Genomic DNA, 17,413 nt, shown 5'->3' on the forward strand with positions numbered 1-17,413 from the left:
AGTAAAAGACAGCTTCTCATTGTGTTTTGCGACTTTTCAACTCCTATTTTCCTAAATAAGGTATGATGAGATGTATCCCTTTAAAAAAATAATCTCTTTCATTCCCAAAGCATAGGAAAACTCTGATCATAGTTAGAGATAGTAGAAATAGTTGTAACTAGATTATACTAGTCCCGCTAGGACATGATGTCCTAGAAGCCAGATGAGGACTCTGCTGTATTTCAAGAAAGGCCAACCATGTCAGATGCTGTGCAGAGGTTAAGCCCAAATACCAAACCCTGGTTTGGGATCATGGAGGTCACATTGGCAATACTGACAAGGAAGAGGAAGAAAGCCTGCCGAATGGGAGTGAAAGAGAACATGGGACATGAAGAAGCAGACAAATCTTTAATGGAGCTTTGCTAGAACAGGGATCAGAGGAATGGACCAATTATTGGGAGACGACACAGGATCAAGCAAAGTTTGTTTCATTCATTTTTTTAGATGATATGTTTGTATGCTGAAGAGAATTGACTTAATAGAAGGAAATACAGATGATGAGAGAAGACAGTAGATAAGCATGGAAGCAAAATTGTTGAGAAGAGAGATGGGGTGAAATATTGTATGTTAGTGAGGGGCTGGCCATTTATATTCTTTTCAGAGGTGGGGTATATATGTATAGTGTTTGGGGCTTGAGCCTCAGAACATGGTGGTTTAATTAAATATTTCTCTCCTGATGAAGTTTTCAGAAATCTCTAATTTTATAAAATTAGGCCAACCAAATATGCTTTGGAAACAAATAGCTCCTTTGGATTTTTAAAAAACTTTCATTTCCCCCCCACCAGAAACCCAAACACCCAACGACAGGAATCATTGCCATCACACTGGCATTTCACATATGTCACGAAGTTCACCTAGCTGGGTTTAAGTACAACTTTTCTGACCTCAAGAGTCCTTTGCACTACTATGGGAATGCCACCATGTCTTTGATGAATAAGGTAATGTACTTGGATATAATCTTTGATCCTGAGCATTGGACAACTCATTTTCTCTTCTCACCTTCTCATTTTCCTGAGAGGTTCTGAGAGGTTGAGGGCTTGACCAAGGGTTGAAACTAGGACTCAAATCAAGATCATTTTACCTATAGCAGCAATTCCCAATTTGTGGGAATTGCAGACCCTTGGGAGAACCTCGTTATTGCCAAGGGTCATCAAACCCACAGAGGTTGAGGCAGGAGGATCCCTTGAATCCAGGAGTTTGAGGTAACTGTGAGCTAGGCTGATGCCACAGCACTCTAGCCTGGGCAGCAGAGACTCTGTCTCAAGAAAAAACAAACAAACAAACAAAAAAACTAAAAGCAAAACAAAACAAAACCCACATAGGGACCAACCCTTACTTTAGATGTTCTATAAGAGTATAGACAACCTGCTGTGTTTGTGTTTGAGATATTACACAGCATTGCTGTGGTCACGATAATTTTTTTGTCCAATTAAGTAGATGAGATAGTCTCTAGAATATTTTAACCCCATAAAAGAACCTTCATGGTCAAAGAGGTTGTATTAGATCATGCTTCTCTTGAAAGGGGAGAGATCAATAGTGGTAGAGTTGATTCTGAGGATTTTTTTAATTGGGAGGGAGTTTTCTATTTTTCTTAGACTTATACTGTATCACATGTGGTGGATTAAAATCTGTGCACCCTTTTTTTTTTTTTTTTTGAGATAAGAGTCTCACTCTAATCTCCAGGGTAGAGTGCCATGGCACAGAGGTCCTCAAACTTTTTAAACGTGGGGTCAGTTCACTATCCCTCAGACCGTTAGAGGGCCGGACTATAGTTTAAAAAAAAACAAAACTATGAACAAATTCCTATGCACACTGCACATATCTTATTTTGAAGTAAAAAAACAAAACGGGAACAAACACAATCACACCGCCTCATGTGGCCTGCGGGCCGTAGTTTGAGGACCCCTGACCAGCAACCTCACTCTTGGGCTCAAGTGATTCTCTTGCCTCCTTGTAGCTGAGACTACAAGCACCTGCCACTTCACTTCACAGGGTCTGGCTTTTGCTCAGGCTGGCCTTGAACTCCTGAGCTCAAGCAATCCATGCCCCTCACCCTCCCAGAGTGTTAGGATTACAGGTGTGAGCCACTGTGCCTGACCTTAACACTTTTAATCTTAAAATATGAATTATTTGATGTAAAGTACATATATGGCTGTATTTCATGAAATCAGTCCCCTAAGTCATCCCGATACTGTCCCCCACCCTTACTCCCTGCACCCACGATGTGAGACAAGACAAACACTTGAATAGTTCAAGAATTAGGTGCCTGGAGCATTTAGATTACGGATGGAGAGAAGCCAGCTTAATCTTTCCTATAGCATTTATGTCATTTCAGAGTAACCTAAAGAACAGAACAACTTCCCTAGGAAAATCAGAATATCTATCTACAGAACAGAATAATTTTTTAAAAAACACATCTTAAACTGAACCATGCATCATACTTTATCTCCAGGTGGATTAAAAAAAAAAATGAGCTCCAGGTGCTGCTTTCATAAAGAGAACGTGTTTGGACTTAAAAGTTTTGGTCTCTAGATTTACACTATGATTCAGAATGCTAGGGGTTGATCCGAAGGAACCTCCTATTTGAGAGTTTAAGTGGAAAAAGTGGGCTTTAGGGAAAGTTCTTTTTTTTTTTGTAGAGAGAGAGTCTCACTTTATGGCCCTCAGTAGAGTGCCGTGGCCTCACACAGCTCACAGCAACCTCCAACTCCTGGGCTTAAGCGATTCTCCTGCCTCAGCTTCCCGAGTAGCTGGGACTACAGGCGCCCGCCACAATGCCCGGCTATTTTTTGGTTGCAGTTCAGCTGGGGCCGGGTTTGAACCCGCCACCCTCGGTATATGGGGCCGGCGCCTTACCGACTGAGCCACAGGCGCTGCCCAGGGAAAGTTCTTATACAATGATGAGCAAGGAAAAAGGTAGAAAGGTAACAAAAGTTAAAAGTGCATGTGTCTTGTTAATTGACATTCCTGTTTTTTATTTACAACTTTGTATATACAGAATATTCTCTTGCTGCTAATATTTTGAGAGTAGGACAGATAACCTCCTTTTTCTTTCTTTTTAGAATGCATACCATAATGTGACTGCAGAGCAGCTCTTTTTGAAGGACATTCTAGAAAAAAACTTTGTAATCAACTTGACTCAAGATTGATCCCACACACTCAGAAGATGATGCTTACAGTATTAGTTTTATTTTTATACTGTAATTTTTAGTTTATATTTTTAAATATGTTGGAGGCACGCGTCATATAATTATGTATATTACAAGTCTTTTGCTGCCTGGTGATTTATAACCACCAGCTTAACTTCTGTGAATACTATATATTTAACTTATAAAAACTAAGAAATGTTTAGTTATCAGGGAAATAAGTTTTGATTGCATTGTTTTTTTAAAATAAGCTAGTTTTCTGGGTGTTTTAAAACACCTTTGTATAGTTCATTCATCTTAGACTTTTGAAGGAATGTGACTTCCTAATGAGTAAGGGAATTTAGTTTACCACAATTTCATGATTTCTAAACTACAAAATGACATTTTGAGAAGTATATTTGGCTACTGTAAACCCAGCTGGTGGGAATGGCACGTGGTTGTGCCTTCATGTGGTAAACAGGGACCACTTTGCTATGGAAATCTAAGTTCATACTGGTTAATTAAGCTTTGTTCCCCCCACAATAAGCTAAATCATGATTATGAGTAATTTAGTAGAATGAAGATGGTGTTTTTCTTCTTTTTTTTTTTTTTTTTTGGTAAGGTAAAAAAAAATAGGCTAAACATAAAATTCTGGATGAGTAAATACTTAAAAAAACCGAAGTCTGGTGGTTTTGCATTATTTTAAATATAACAGTTTATATCCAAAGAAGCTGAGCTGGGGAAACTCAAGAAGGACAAAATTCTTGAATATATTTTGTCTGGCTTAATTTATTCATTAAATTTTAAAGGCTTTCTACTTGAAGTAAATTAAGTAAAGGCAAAGACAACAACAGAGCAAGTAAACCTTTCAAAATAATTAAACTGTTTTTTGGATATAAGTGATATTTTCATGAAAAATCTCCATGTTTACATGATTAAAGCTGATCTTCAAGTGGAAAGCTTTGCTGGCTACCTAGAGCACACCAGATGGGATGAAGCAAGCCAGCCCCACAAATGTGAGTGTCCCTTCCCACATTTTAATGAGTACAATCAAAGGCAATTTGTAGGTGTGAGGGAAGAGAGGAAGGAAAAAGGAAGAGAACAGTTGAAGTTTTAAGAAGGATGGAGGTAAAAGATGTCAGAAGAGGTTAAGTTGAAGTCACCACAAATAGTCACTGGGAAACACAGGTGTTCCTGACAACCAACCTACCTCTCTAAAGAGAGTGTATAAAGGGAGAAATACTAGATCAGGCTGAGAAACAGAAATAAATAAAATACTTGGGGGCGGCGCCTGTGGCTCAAAGGGGTAGGGCGCCAGCCCCCTATGCCGGAGGTGGTGGGTTCAAACCCGGTTCTGGCCAAAAACTGCAAAAAAAAAAAAAAAAATTAATAAAGATAAAATACTTGGAAGCAGTGTAAGAGGAGAACACTAGTAGTCAACTTAACCCAGATCAGACGTTAATTATGGACTGTGTTCTGCTAATGCCAGAGTATGTTTGCACAGTGCTACAGTTTCACTGGATTCTTCTAATAACTTTGATGCAGAAAAGGCAGGTTCCAGGCTAGAATCCATACGTATTCACACCACACACAGCCACAGACTGCAGCTTGGCCGCTGACGTTCAGTTTGATGCAAATCAGGCTTCAAAAAGAATGGTACTGGCCACAGAAAAAGTGAAAAATCAATAGTGGCAGTTTTGAATGTTGTTGGAAATACCATAATATTAGCCACAAAATTTGGGTGATGTTAAAATTGAGGAATATGGCATTTTGTGTAGTATGAGAAAAAGCTACAAACCTCAGGTTTGTTTTATTTAAGCCAAATAATCTGAGCAAGACATATATACAATTTATTAAAAACACATTAACACATTAAAATCTCACTATTTATACAATCTAAACTCTAGCAACATATACAAATACTGAGTGACTACAGTACATGACGAGGTAAGAAAAGTACATTCTGGAAGAATTATCAGTGACGTTGAAGCCATTTTTATTTCCAATATGTATTTCAATACATGTTTTGTTTCCACTTTTCCCAGTGCCAAACAAATAAAAAGGAAAAGGAATTAGTCACAAGTTGGAATAAATGAGAATTGGTGCCACAGTTGACATAAGAAGTACTTTAATAACTATCTAATTCTCATATTAGATTTTGCAGTTTAGGGACTTCAAGTTCAGAACCAAAAGCCAGAGCTAATTAAGTAATAATTACATTTGTACAGAGAGCTTCACTGAGCTCTCTTAAGATGGTATGAAAAGCTTTCAACATCCCACATTTTCGGGCTTCTTCTAACTGTCCCATCTGACATGATGTTTCTATAGCCCTTTTGTTCTCCAAGTAACAATGTAAAGCCAAGTCAAAGAAGTTCAAGCTTTATTACCTTCCACAGTTTTGTGGCCATATTCTTATTTAGATGAGCGTCTGCTTCCCACTCCCAAGGTGGTGGGGGAAGAGGGGAGAGGCAAGTGAATACATAACATCATCATTTTAATTTCTGTACAAATTCTCTACTCAAACCATCAGCAAATAAACCCATTGTTCAATGCAAAGTGCAAATAATGAAATGTGAACTTAAATAACCGGACTAGCCCCGGCACATACAACAGGATCCATCTAGATTTACAGCGTCTAATAAAATATAAATCAGAATTCACAATATCTTATCTTTAACTACACTGGTTCCTAAGATCAAGTAACAGCCAAGTCAGTGTAATTTTATGAACCGTATAATGTCCACACTTGCCTCGTCTGGTTCTATTTCTATAACTGCAATAACAGAAAAAAAATTAATCCAATAAACCAGTGACTTTATGTTTTAAATGCTTCAAGCAAAGAATAAACATTCAAGGGAATTCTGTGAAAAATGGTTACTTTCACATTTTCGGTTGTTACTTGATTGTCTCCAAAGTTGTATATATATCAGACATAGAATTATAGTAAAAAACAAAAACAAATTAGAAGACCTCTAATATGAAAACAAACTAAAAAACAAACAAAAAAAACGTACAAACCAGAAAAACCATTTGAATCAGGCTCAGCTCTTCATCTGGAAAGAAAAATATACAACGTTTACTACTAGATTTTTATAAAACTCATTGGTAGTTTAAGGACAGCACAGTGTAGCAGTATGAATTGAAACTTAAAATATATAACATTTCAGAAAACACTTGCCTCTCAACAAACAAACAAAAAGTGTAACTCCAGAGAAAACAATCCGGTACACACAATTACACAAAAACAGCAAACTTCTTTGAGAAAAAGAACACTTATTGAAAACATCTCTTTTAAAGCTTCAAACAGGCATGTGACTCGAAGAAAAGTATATCCTCTGTGTACTAAGAATGAATAAAAAAAATAAAGCAACTGGTTTACTCTCTTCCCACCTGAAAGGGGATGACTTATTAGTGCATGTGCTTTACACATTCATATATGTTTTAATAAAAGTCTAATTAGTATCTGTGCTTTTTGTTTCAATATCTTGAAACAAAATTATGTATTGGCTTTTCAGTGAATGATACTGTGCCTCAAAGTTTGTCTGGAAAAGGAAAAGCAAATGAAAATAAAACCATCAAAATCATACAAGGACAGGGCAAGAAGGCTGCAGAAATAAGTGGTTCTCTTATTGAAGCAATGTTTTAGAATACCGATATATTTGTGGAAGTAAGCAAAATGAATACTGTTCATATTTACTCAAATTTAGTGAATTCTGTCAACATCATAATCTGGTGGCGAAGGCCAACAGAAGTGACTGGAACTTGATGGAAAAGTATGTTTGTTTTTATCATAACATATCAAAATGTGAACTTTTCATGTCACTTGACAGTCTAAAGACTTACAAATGTTTTTTATACTATATGCTAATAAATTACAAATGATTTCTATTTTACTCTACCTAAAACTAGTTCTGGACAGGTCATGAACAAGTGATGACAAGGAAGTTGTCAGAAGTATCAAAAACAAGGCATTGATATTCATTTGCAAGAAAGTTATAATGTCTGTTCCTTAGGGCTGACATAAAGGACTACTAATGTTGCTTACCACTCAAAGGGCACACTCACACAGTCCTGAAGAATATATGTTAGGTTTGTATTCTGTGTAATGGTTTACTGTGGGAAACTAAAAAATTATTTGTCTAGAAAGTAATAAAATATCTTGAAACTAAAGAAAAATTTATATGTGTTTGTGTGTATAAAAACAAAAAAAGATAAATTCGGGTTACCTTTTTTTGATTTTTAAGGTAATTTACATTACTTCTGAAGGAATGATTTTGCTTTAAACTGTGATAAATACAGGTGAGTCATTTTTACAGCATTCACTTAGAAGCCTTTGACTTTTCACAACTCTCCTAGGAAAAATCCCACTGCCAATAAAGTTGGGGTAGGGGAAATCTCCTTTTAAGCTTTTTAAATTGTAAAGTTGTTCCTGTTTCTGTATAGAGTACAGACATTAAAGGATTTGGATTCATGACACTGAAACTCAGCATTTTATAAACACAAGAATGGGGCAGGCCACCAAAGGTCCAGGGCAAAACAAACAGGGATGAGACCAGGTCATGTACCCTGAAATGTAAAAGCTCTTAGAAGTGTCAAAAAGTGAACAATCACTCTGTTCATTATAAGTCAGAGTTTTCTCAGCTATAAATCTTCCTAAGGAAAGATGGATAAGGGTATAAGGCTGTAATCTAAACTTGCTTTATAATTAGTGCTTATAACACTCCTTATTTTAAAAAATCAGGAAGGAATATAGGAATAGAAGACAAAGCAATCATGATAGTACCCACCTTTCACAAAGACAGTAAAATTTCAAGCCATCAGATATTTCAAGAACAGTACCATGCGTTATTGCCAGTCAGGCTTAGAGAGCCATCTCTTGAGTTCATTAATGTACCTGCAGCATTGGTAATAAATACTCAGTGATTTTTAATTTCTTTGAAGTGCATTATAGGGAGGTTTTTTTTTTTTTTTGTATTAAAAATCATGTTTTTTACAGTAGTAACAAATAGGATGTTTGAAATTTAACAGGCAAGTAACTGGGCCACAGTAACTAATACCTTTAAAGCAATATTAGTAGTTTCCTGTACCTTGGTCACCACATTTTCCCCAACCACTTCAGTGACAGATATGTAATACATTCTATATATTAACTACCACTAATAATTAAAAAAAGGCCATGTGCTTTAAAACGATGCTTTGTGACAAGCAGCATCACCTTCAAAGGATTTACTTAAAAACATCACACTCCCCATCCCTTCCTGCTCCTAGTGCTTCCTGCGTGCTCTGTGGCACCTGGTACACCAACTCATCTGGGGCAGGTGGACCTGGTTTCCCACCTTTTGGGGTATCATACTGGGCCCGGGCTGAGGAGCAGCTGTCAGTCCTGGAGAGGAGTGTGTTGTAAGTTCCCATCAAAGGGGGAGGTTGGTTCCCTGTAGCTTTGAAAGTGGATGTGGAGGGCAGACCAACTGAAGCTGTGGGGTGCCCTGACATGTCCATGATAATTGGGGTTGCATACTCAGGCCCAGAAATGGGGAGTGGTTCAGCGTAGGCATGATAAACTTCCTGCACCGGTGAGTTATAAGGATCTAGGTCTGCGTAGCCTGCTTCTTTTCCTTCTTCTGGTTTAAAGGTAGATCTCTGATGAAGTGTACCAACAATTCCTCCCACAAGGGGTTGTGCATACTCTGTGGACATCACAAAACACAACAGAAAAGTTATTTTACTAACACAGGGATTGTATAATTTAAGGTGCCAGCTACAGATTATACTAAAAGCAAACACTTCATTTTGGGACTTTGTTGCTATCAACTCCAACCTATGGATTTTCTTCTTGTAAGAACCAACTTCAAAAATAAATATCAAAGATGTTATCTAGTATCTCATAGTAATAAGTTTATATGCCAGAAAGCCTATTTGTGTAATTTTACATAAAAAATGTTTGTACATGTTCCTTAGATTTATGGTTATTTCATTGGAAAAGAAATACCCAGAAGTCAGAGATTTTCTTTTTCAAATATTAGGAAATGTTTAAAATGAGTAAGTACTAGCCTAACAGGACAAGTACCACAAGGCTCTCTACTCCTTTCCCTGCTCTCATCTTCCTGGTACCCTCTCCCCAAACCAAAACAAAACCTCAGTCAACATACAAAATGCCCAGTGTCTTTAAAAATGAATGCCCCAATTTTATGGAAGGAATATCCAAGACACAGAAATGACTCTCAAGCTCTGTTCTTTTTTTCTTTATTTTTTGAGACAGGGTCTCTGTTGCCCCTGCTAGAGTACAAGGTATCCATCATAGCTCATTACAACCTCAAACTGGTGGGCTCAAATGAGTCCCCTGCCTTAGCCTCCCCAGAAGCTGAAACTATAGCCATGCATCACTGCACATGGCTAATTTTTCTATTTTTTGTAGAGACGGGGTCTCAGTCTTGCTCAGGCTGGTCTGGAACTCCTGGTCTCATGTGATCCTCCCACTTCAGTCTCCCAAAATGCTAGGATTATAGGCGTGAGCCACCACACCTGGCCTTCGAGGTCATCTTTTTAAAAAGTGGTTCTACCTTTAGAAAACAGGTCATCTCTTATATATGAAAAAGATCAAAGATAACTGTCATCTCTGAAGCACTTTACAGCATGCAGTTTCTCCCTTTAGCGGGTAACCTAAGTCTGAAACATTTACCTGCAGAGTCAGTTTGCAACACTGTAGTGACTTCTCTTGGACTCAAGTGATTAACTTCACTACTGCTGTAGCGAACTGGGGTTTCCTCATGTTCCACTGATTTGGCTGGGAAAAACTGCTTCATTCCTTTCCACCAACCTTCATTGTGATTGCAAGCCAAAGAGACCATTACATAAAAATGTCTCAAATGATAGTATTAAAGGAGAAACGTTGTTGCATTTAAGTCATTTCTATAGCAAACAGCTCTACAAACTAGACTTCATATTCAAGCTGACTTTCTGCTTTGGTAGAAGAATATCCTGGGCAAAGCAGAATATGGTAGAAACCTCTATTGAAAGCATATGCGGAAGCAAATCATTGGTATTATATAGGATAGTGCAGTCAGACACAGTGTCTCTTGTTGCAGTGGTTTTTATAAGTTTTTCTCAAAAAATACATTTCAAGATCTACCTTGGGACAGGGTGATCTGCCCTCACCACTGCCCTCTTCTGCCCTGGTCTGAGCAAGAAACTCTCCCTGGCTCCTAAGAGTCACTGGTAGTGAGAACTAGGAAGTGGGAGACCATTAGGTGGCCTCCGGTGTCATTTAAACCAATTCAGAGATGACAACTCAGCATGGCAGAGGACACACACACCCCATGTTACTGGGGCCACAGCTGTTTCCTGCTCAGTGTTCACACAGGCCACACAGAAAGCTGGTCTCCTCAGGAGAAACAGACACGTAGGATAAACCAGAGAAGTCCACAAGAGAAAGAACAGAGCTTGTGTTATGAGAAATTTGCACTTTCTATTGCATTACTTATTAACTAGAAGAGGTTTTGTAGTAAGGGAAGGTAAAAATCGTGAGAACAGAACGTAATGCCACTTTTCTAACAAGTGTTGGGGATTCACGTGGGCCTGAGAACAACTCTCCTCTTTCACTACTGCCACCTGCAAGGGAAGAAATTTGCTCTGACAGAAATCACATACAAAGATCACATGGGTTACCTGCCCGGTCCCAGTACGGTAAGTCATAGGTGCCTTCGGTTTTTTTCTTTCTGGAAAAAAATAGAAAAATAGCAAGTAAAGTTAATTCATTGGTAAGAAATCTCTGAAAGTGCAGAACAAGCACCAAAGTTAATAATTAGTCAAGAGAACACACTTTACTTGCTGATCTACCAAGGGAGCCCCTCCATTTCATTTGACTTTCAAAATTGCCACTGCTGAGGGTTATAAATTCTCAACTCTCAATGAATTAAATTATCTTCTGACATAGGTTTACCTTGTTACTCACCTAGTCCCTCCACAAAAGGGATAAAAGAAACTAAAAAAGCCAAATCTGTAGATGAAAAAATTGAAACAAACCAAAAAATGAGCCCTGGTATGTGGCTTATTATGGGCAAATCATGATAGGTCTATTGGTTTCAAATACAAATTTTGAAAATTAATTTACAAAATTCATACCCCTAAAAAGTAACTTTTGGTTTTCTATTCAGCATTGTTCTTTTTTCTTTCCTCTCTTCTATAAACCTTTGCTCCAGAGAAGTCTAATGTGTCTTATATCCTTAATTGCACAGACCTGATTCCCCCAATCACCCGTGGGTAATCACCCCAGGATTAATCTACCACTAACAGTGACAAGTGGCAGAGGGAAGGGAACACGAGCTTCCAGACCAGCAAGTCACTGCAGTCTCTGGGTAGATGAGAGCCATGTCTCCAGCGAAGAACATTCTCTCCAGAAATCTGACTCATCTGCCCTAGGAGAAATCTCCTTTTCATCCATTATAAATTATTATTTGCCAAAAGAAAAACAAACAAGCAAACAAAAGAACATTTTCTGATTTGAGGGTGTAAATCTAATTTAATTAAAATTAGTGCTTTGCAAGCTAAAAAAAAAAAAAGCAGACATTATTCTACAATGAGAACAAGGTGTCACAGAATATGATTTGCTTGAGATCACAAATGTAGCTTTTATAAAGAGCCCACACCATGGACTTTTCCTACCAGGAAACAGTCTGCTTCAGTATAAGATTATGTTTTTATCACTGTGTTAGACGCTTCCTCGTTTGAAAGTCTGGCTATATTTATATTATTTCATTATTTTGAAGTAAAGTATACTAAAAAAATTGAGGAAGAGAAGGTCGTTGTTGAATCTGCTAATCAAAAACTTGAATGGAAAAGCAGTAATAAAATATGTTGGTTCTTCTAATTATCATAAGATTAAAAAAATTATCTTCTGACTCCTGAGCTCCTGCTTATAATCCCAGCATTTTCGGAGGCTGAGGCAGGAGGATCCCTGAGCCCAGGAATAAGAGGTTACAGTGAGTTATGATCACACCACTGTACTCCAACCTAGGCAACAGAGTGAGACCCTTTCTCTAAAAATAAATAAATAAATAATCTTTTCTGCATGGAATTTAGATGCCCTATATGGCTAGGACAATAAATTTAACTGTATGAATATCAGTCAAGGATTATACTATAAAGGATTTTATATACTTAACTTCAAGTGACAAAACTTCAGGTTGCTTAATCATTACACATACAGTGCTTGCCATGGGCTAAGGATTTAATAAGTGGCAGCTGTTTTTTATTATTACTCTCCTCCTAGTTTCCACAGTCTCTCAATGTCATCTGCTCCTTTACTCCTTGCTATGAAGCCACTCATCAACAATTTCTAGTCTATTCTTAGTATTAACAGTAACCTCATTTCTCCAGCTCAGATCTTGTGTCCTGAACACTAGGCACATATCCAATTGCCTCTTGGGAGTCTGAATACCCACAGGGTCCCTTCCACATCATCCATATTGACTGACCTCATGCCCTGACCCTTGCCCCCTCAATAGCTCTCCTCCCAGTCCTTATCCTTTCACCCTGTGCTTCAACCACAATGGGTTACACTGTATTTGTTTGTTCATGATACATTGAGAGGCAGCAGTGGATAGCAGCAGGAGCCCGAAACCTGGTCTAAAACTCCCCTCTGCCAGGTCCTAGCCTGGTGACTTGGACCAAGTTAATTAGGCTATGTCTCACTTTCTTCTTTTGCATTTATTACAGTACTTGCTTCCTAGGCTGTTTTGAGGACTAAATGAATTAGCACATGAATTTAGAATAATGCCTGTACGCAGCATTTAATTTTCTATAATTTTCTATTGTTGCTGTGGGTCTCATCATTACACTGAATGCCTCACGCACTGCTCTCTCTGGACTTCCCTAAGCCCACCCTCTTCTCCTCCCTGCTGGCCTCAACGCTTGACTCGCTGGGTCTGCTCAGACAGCCTTCCCAACACCATGAGTCTCGGATCCTCCAACTTTCTCCCTTGGCACACATTTTGTGGTCACTTTCCTGATCTGTAAGCTTTGGGGTTCATCACTGAACTCACCAGGACACGGCTCAATACTTGGCACAGGGTAGGAGCGAAATATTCAAATACTTGTCAAATGGCTGAACAAATGAAATCAGTTGCTTTTTCTCCACCAAACCTGTCCTTCCTGCTCACTTATCTCAACTCAGGACATCTCTACTGATTTAACTGTACAAACCAGAAACTTCACAACACCCTGGATCCCTCTTTCTTCCTTAGACTAGTCATGCATCCTACTGATGGCAGAGGGAAACACCCCCCCATCTCTTCTCCCTTCCCTAGAATCACTGTAACGTGCCTGCCTGGCCTCCATGGCTTCCTGACTCATCTCATTGCCTCTTTCTACCTCTCTCCTCTTCAATCCACCCTTCAAAATTCCTACCATTCTCCTATAATCATCTAATAATACCACTCATGTACTTAACACTCGGTGATTCCCTATCTATAGGATAAAACCTAAATTTATCTCTCCCAGAAAGCCCACCTTGATCCAGGCCCAGACGACATTCCAATGGTTACCTCTCAGGACTGTTCCATGCTACACATACTCCGTAGCTCTGGCCTTTACTCAAGCCATTCTCTCCAGGCTGGTCCAATCTCTACTGCAATAGTTTGAATGTTTCTGTTTCTCCAAATTTCATACACTGAAATCCTAATACCCAAGGTGATGCTATTAGGAAGTGGGGCCTTTGAAGTGATTAGATCATGAAGGCACAGCCTTCTGAATGGGATGAGTGCCCTTATATGTGGCAAAGAGGCCTGGAAGGAGACTGTTTGCCTCTTCCACCATGTGAGGACGAGGCACCATGAAATAGAAAGCAGGCCCTCATCAGTCATCAAATCCACCTGTGCTTTGATCTTGGGCTTCTCAGCCTCCAGAACAATGAGAAATCAACTTCTACTGTTTACAGACCAACCAATTTTTGGTATTTTCTTCTTGTAACCTGAATAGACTAAGATAACCTTCCTCCAATCAGTCAACCTCAACTCCTTTAAGGTGAAACCTGCCAAAATTGAGCATTCCCCTTTCCTAAAGAAAAACTTCAGGTAATTCTCATGATTCTCCTCATCAGTTCATAAGTAACTCATCAAAACCATATTACATAGTTCTTTATTTTTGTCAGCCAACCCTGCTAAATACTTTGGAGAAAGGAATGACAATGTCATTCTTTCAGTAAATATTACTGAGTGCCTATGTCATAAATTGTTTTATGGAGCAGTTAGGCAAACTAGCTATATACCAACCTGCTTCTCCAATGCCAAGCGCACACTGATATGAGAATGAGAGTTGTGAGGACCATGACTAGCACAGGGACGAGGACTGCGGCCAGCGCTACATCTGAAGTTATGAAAACAAAACCAAAGAGCCACATTAACACTAAGGCGGACGTCATCAGGGAAAAGATTCAAAGAGTTAATGCCATCATCATTCAATATTTTTCTATTTCAGAAAATAACATATGCATTATTTATACAGACTGAGCATATGCTGGTAACTGCCAGAGCTTTCATGGATACATGAAAGCTCATCACACTATTCATTCCACTTTTGTATATGTTTGAAATTTTCGTAAGTTTTTAAATCACCCCCCCCAGAAAAAGAAAGACAAATAATAAGTTGGGAAAATATATTTTCTGCATATATAATAAAGGTTAATATAAATAATTGTATTATAGGACTATACAAATCAAAACCTAGCATTATAACAGAAAACTCAGTAGAGGTGAACCATTAATACATTAAAAAACACAACTAGCCACTAAACACGTTTGCCTCATTAGTAACCAAAGAAATAGAAGTTAAAACAAGATCAAGATACCATTTTTGCTTATTAAATGGCAAACATTTAAAAGAATGACAATTAATTGTTGAAGAGGATGCCAGAAAAGTTTTATTTTTTTCATGAAAATATAAATTGGTACTATATTTCTGACTGGCATTTGGAGGTAATATGTTTAAAAAATATTATAAGTGGGAGGTGCCTGTGGCTCAAAGGAGTAGGGCACTGGCCCCATATACTAGAGGTGGTGAGTTCAAATCTGGCCCTGGCCAGAAACTGAAAAAAAAAAAAAAAAAATTACAAGAAAATTTCATCTCTAGAATTTATTCTTGGGAAAATTAAGACCTTCAAAGATGCATCTTAAAAGACATTTACTCCTATTTCTGCGTAAGAGTGAAAAATTAGAGATAACCCAAATGCCCCCAAAAGAGAGAAGAAATAAATCATGGCATCCTCCTTCTAGTAGAATATAACTCAGCAACTGAAAATGGTATCACAAGGCAATAACAAAATATCTGCAGATAGGAGAAGGTAACAATGTGGTGCTAAGTGTAGAAAGCTGATTGAAAATGTGTATATGGACAGGTCAGATATAGAAAATGGTCTGGCAGAGGTCATTTGGGGTATTAGTTTCTTCCTTTCTCCCTCAATCTCATACTAGCCACAAGGATGATAACAGTGCAACTGCTGATATTTATTTGAGTCCAAGAACCAGATACTGAGATGAGTCTCACCTGCACCATCTTTACTCCTTATAATTGTATCCAAAAAAAAAAGAGGCTAGTGATGGAGGCGAGGAAGAGGATAATTCAACCACACCAGGTTTCTGGGAAGTTGATGAATAGGGACCAAGGCACAGGCAAAGTGATCAGCCTTGGGCAGCATAGGAAGCCCCTATTCACTACAGTGAACAAAGGATATACGTAAAGCTATAGGCACCAAAAAAGGGGAGATTCCTTCCAATGGCTCCTACTTTGAAAAGTTGGAGAGATAATTGAGAATGAGTGAAGATAGTTGGGTCAAGGGTTTGAAAAAAATGGAATACTAAAAAATGCTATCACTGAGGACAGAAAACCTCACGAGGGACATTCAGAAAGATCACCAGCCGGTGCCAAGGGTCCCACCGAGGGAGGATCTGGAAGCTGTAGGGGGTCACAAATCTGACCACGACATGCGTTTCTCCATGAAATCACTCTCAGCCTGTGTATAAAAATGGAGAAGAGCGTACAACGGAAATCATGATTTATGCTAGAAAGCACTCAGAATTCAGAAAAGTGAAGATGGACAGAATAACCAAGCTTAGATGGATGCAGTGTGATTTAATCAGAGGGCTTAAAACATTTGTATAGGTTCATAAAATAAAGGCTACAAGCTAGCATCCCAAAGATAAGGAGACAGGAGGTCTGCAATTGAGAAGACCAGCTCATTCTTTGATATTCTTTTTAAGCTGACGGAGATCCAAAAGTTCTAGGACACTTTTAGCTTTGAGGGTTTGAGATTCTATAATCAGACTTTTAAGATGAGCAATACTTTCAGATGTCTGTTCTTCCATCCAGGCATGTGGTTTGGAGTTCCGCCTAAAGACAAGCCTTCTAATAAGTGTAACCTCTGGGAGATGCTGCTCTTTTATCTCTGAGAACTCCTGCGTCTCTCTAGCTTTACTCACAACATGAGAAAGAAATTGGCCTTTGTGTAAATACTTCAGCAGATAGGAAAGAAATTGACATGTGGAAAGGTAGAGAAAGTTATACGAATCCAGACAAATTTTCACCCCCAAAGAGAATGATTAAAGTTCTATGTAGACAAGTTACTCCGGATAGAAATCTTCCGGGTAAGACACCTTGCCTCTGCACTTTCCTGAAAATGAGTCTGCTTTTTCTATCTGCCAGCACTGACACTTACTCTACTATGACACTGACATTTTTTTTAATTCAACTGAAATTCCTTTCAACTAATAAAACTACTACTACCTTTTATGTATCGTAACTATGTTTTATGTATTTTAATACCTTATTTATCACTGAAAGTTTGAACGTAAATTCCAATACATTATATTTACAATCTGAGAAAAATATAACTGTATTAATTTAAAAACAAAGACCTAAGTTCTTTTTTGTGAATATGTTAACTCAGAATATTTTGAAAAAAACTATTAGCTTCCACGACAATTTGTTTTTGTTTTTTTCCTTTTGCCATCACGTTCCCTCTCTACAAAGAGACGTTCCCTCTCAAATTAATATAGTATCAGGAGAAAAAAACAAGTTTGCTGCTACGATTTTAGTCATTATATTTCTAAAAATTTCTAGAAATACTGTATTTTTAAGCCTGAGACTTAATGTGTTTGGCTGTAAGAAGAAAAAAAGTCACAAGAGGAGGCCTACAACACAGTAACTATTTCTAAACATTTAAAGAACAATCCTACAGGGCCCAGAGAACAGAACTTAGA

The 17,413-nt window shown here is 38.1% G+C and overlaps 2 protein-coding genes across 11 annotated transcripts in view; one reads left to right on the forward strand and one right to left on the reverse strand.

Annotated features, from left to right (window-relative positions):
• ST3GAL6 (ST3 beta-galactoside alpha-2,3-sialyltransferase 6) overlaps window positions 1-3,403 on the forward strand; it is a 75,302-nt gene extending 71,899 nt beyond the window's left edge. For all 5 annotated transcript variants that reach the window (XM_053565760.1, XM_053565763.1, XM_053565761.1 and 2 more), the window contains 2 exons: window positions 825-977; window positions 3,102-3,403. In XM_053565760.1, the coding sequence (XP_053421735.1) occupies window positions 825-977; window positions 3,102-3,188 (240 nt within the window). In that variant the 3' untranslated portion in view covers window positions 3,189-3,403. The remainder of the gene's footprint in view (window positions 1-824; window positions 978-3,101) is intronic.
• Window positions 3,404-4,939: 1,536 nt separating this feature from the next.
• Window positions 4,940-17,413, reverse strand: part of DCBLD2 (discoidin, CUB and LCCL domain containing 2) — a 73,710-nt gene continuing 61,236 nt past the window's right edge. For 4 of the 6 annotated variants that reach the window (XM_053565753.1, XM_053565750.1, XM_053565754.1 and 1 more), the window contains 4 exons: window positions 14,432-14,525; window positions 10,830-10,879; window positions 9,844-9,981; window positions 8,340-8,851 (listed from right to left, as the gene is read on the reverse strand). In XM_053565753.1, the coding sequence (XP_053421728.1) occupies window positions 8,391-8,851; window positions 9,844-9,981; window positions 10,830-10,879; window positions 14,432-14,525 (743 nt within the window). In that variant the 3' untranslated portion in view covers window positions 8,340-8,390. Of the gene's footprint in view, window positions 6,218-7,951; window positions 8,059-8,339; window positions 8,852-9,843; window positions 9,982-10,829; window positions 10,880-14,431; window positions 14,526-17,413 lie in introns of those variants that run through there. The other 2 variants (XM_053565751.1, XM_053565752.1) reach the window with 2 other exon arrangements.

Source organism: Nycticebus coucang, chromosome 16, assembly GCF_027406575.1.
Source record: "Nycticebus coucang isolate mNycCou1 chromosome 16, mNycCou1.pri, whole genome shotgun sequence".
Taxonomy (NCBI): domain Eukaryota; kingdom Metazoa; phylum Chordata; class Mammalia; order Primates; family Lorisidae; genus Nycticebus; species Nycticebus coucang.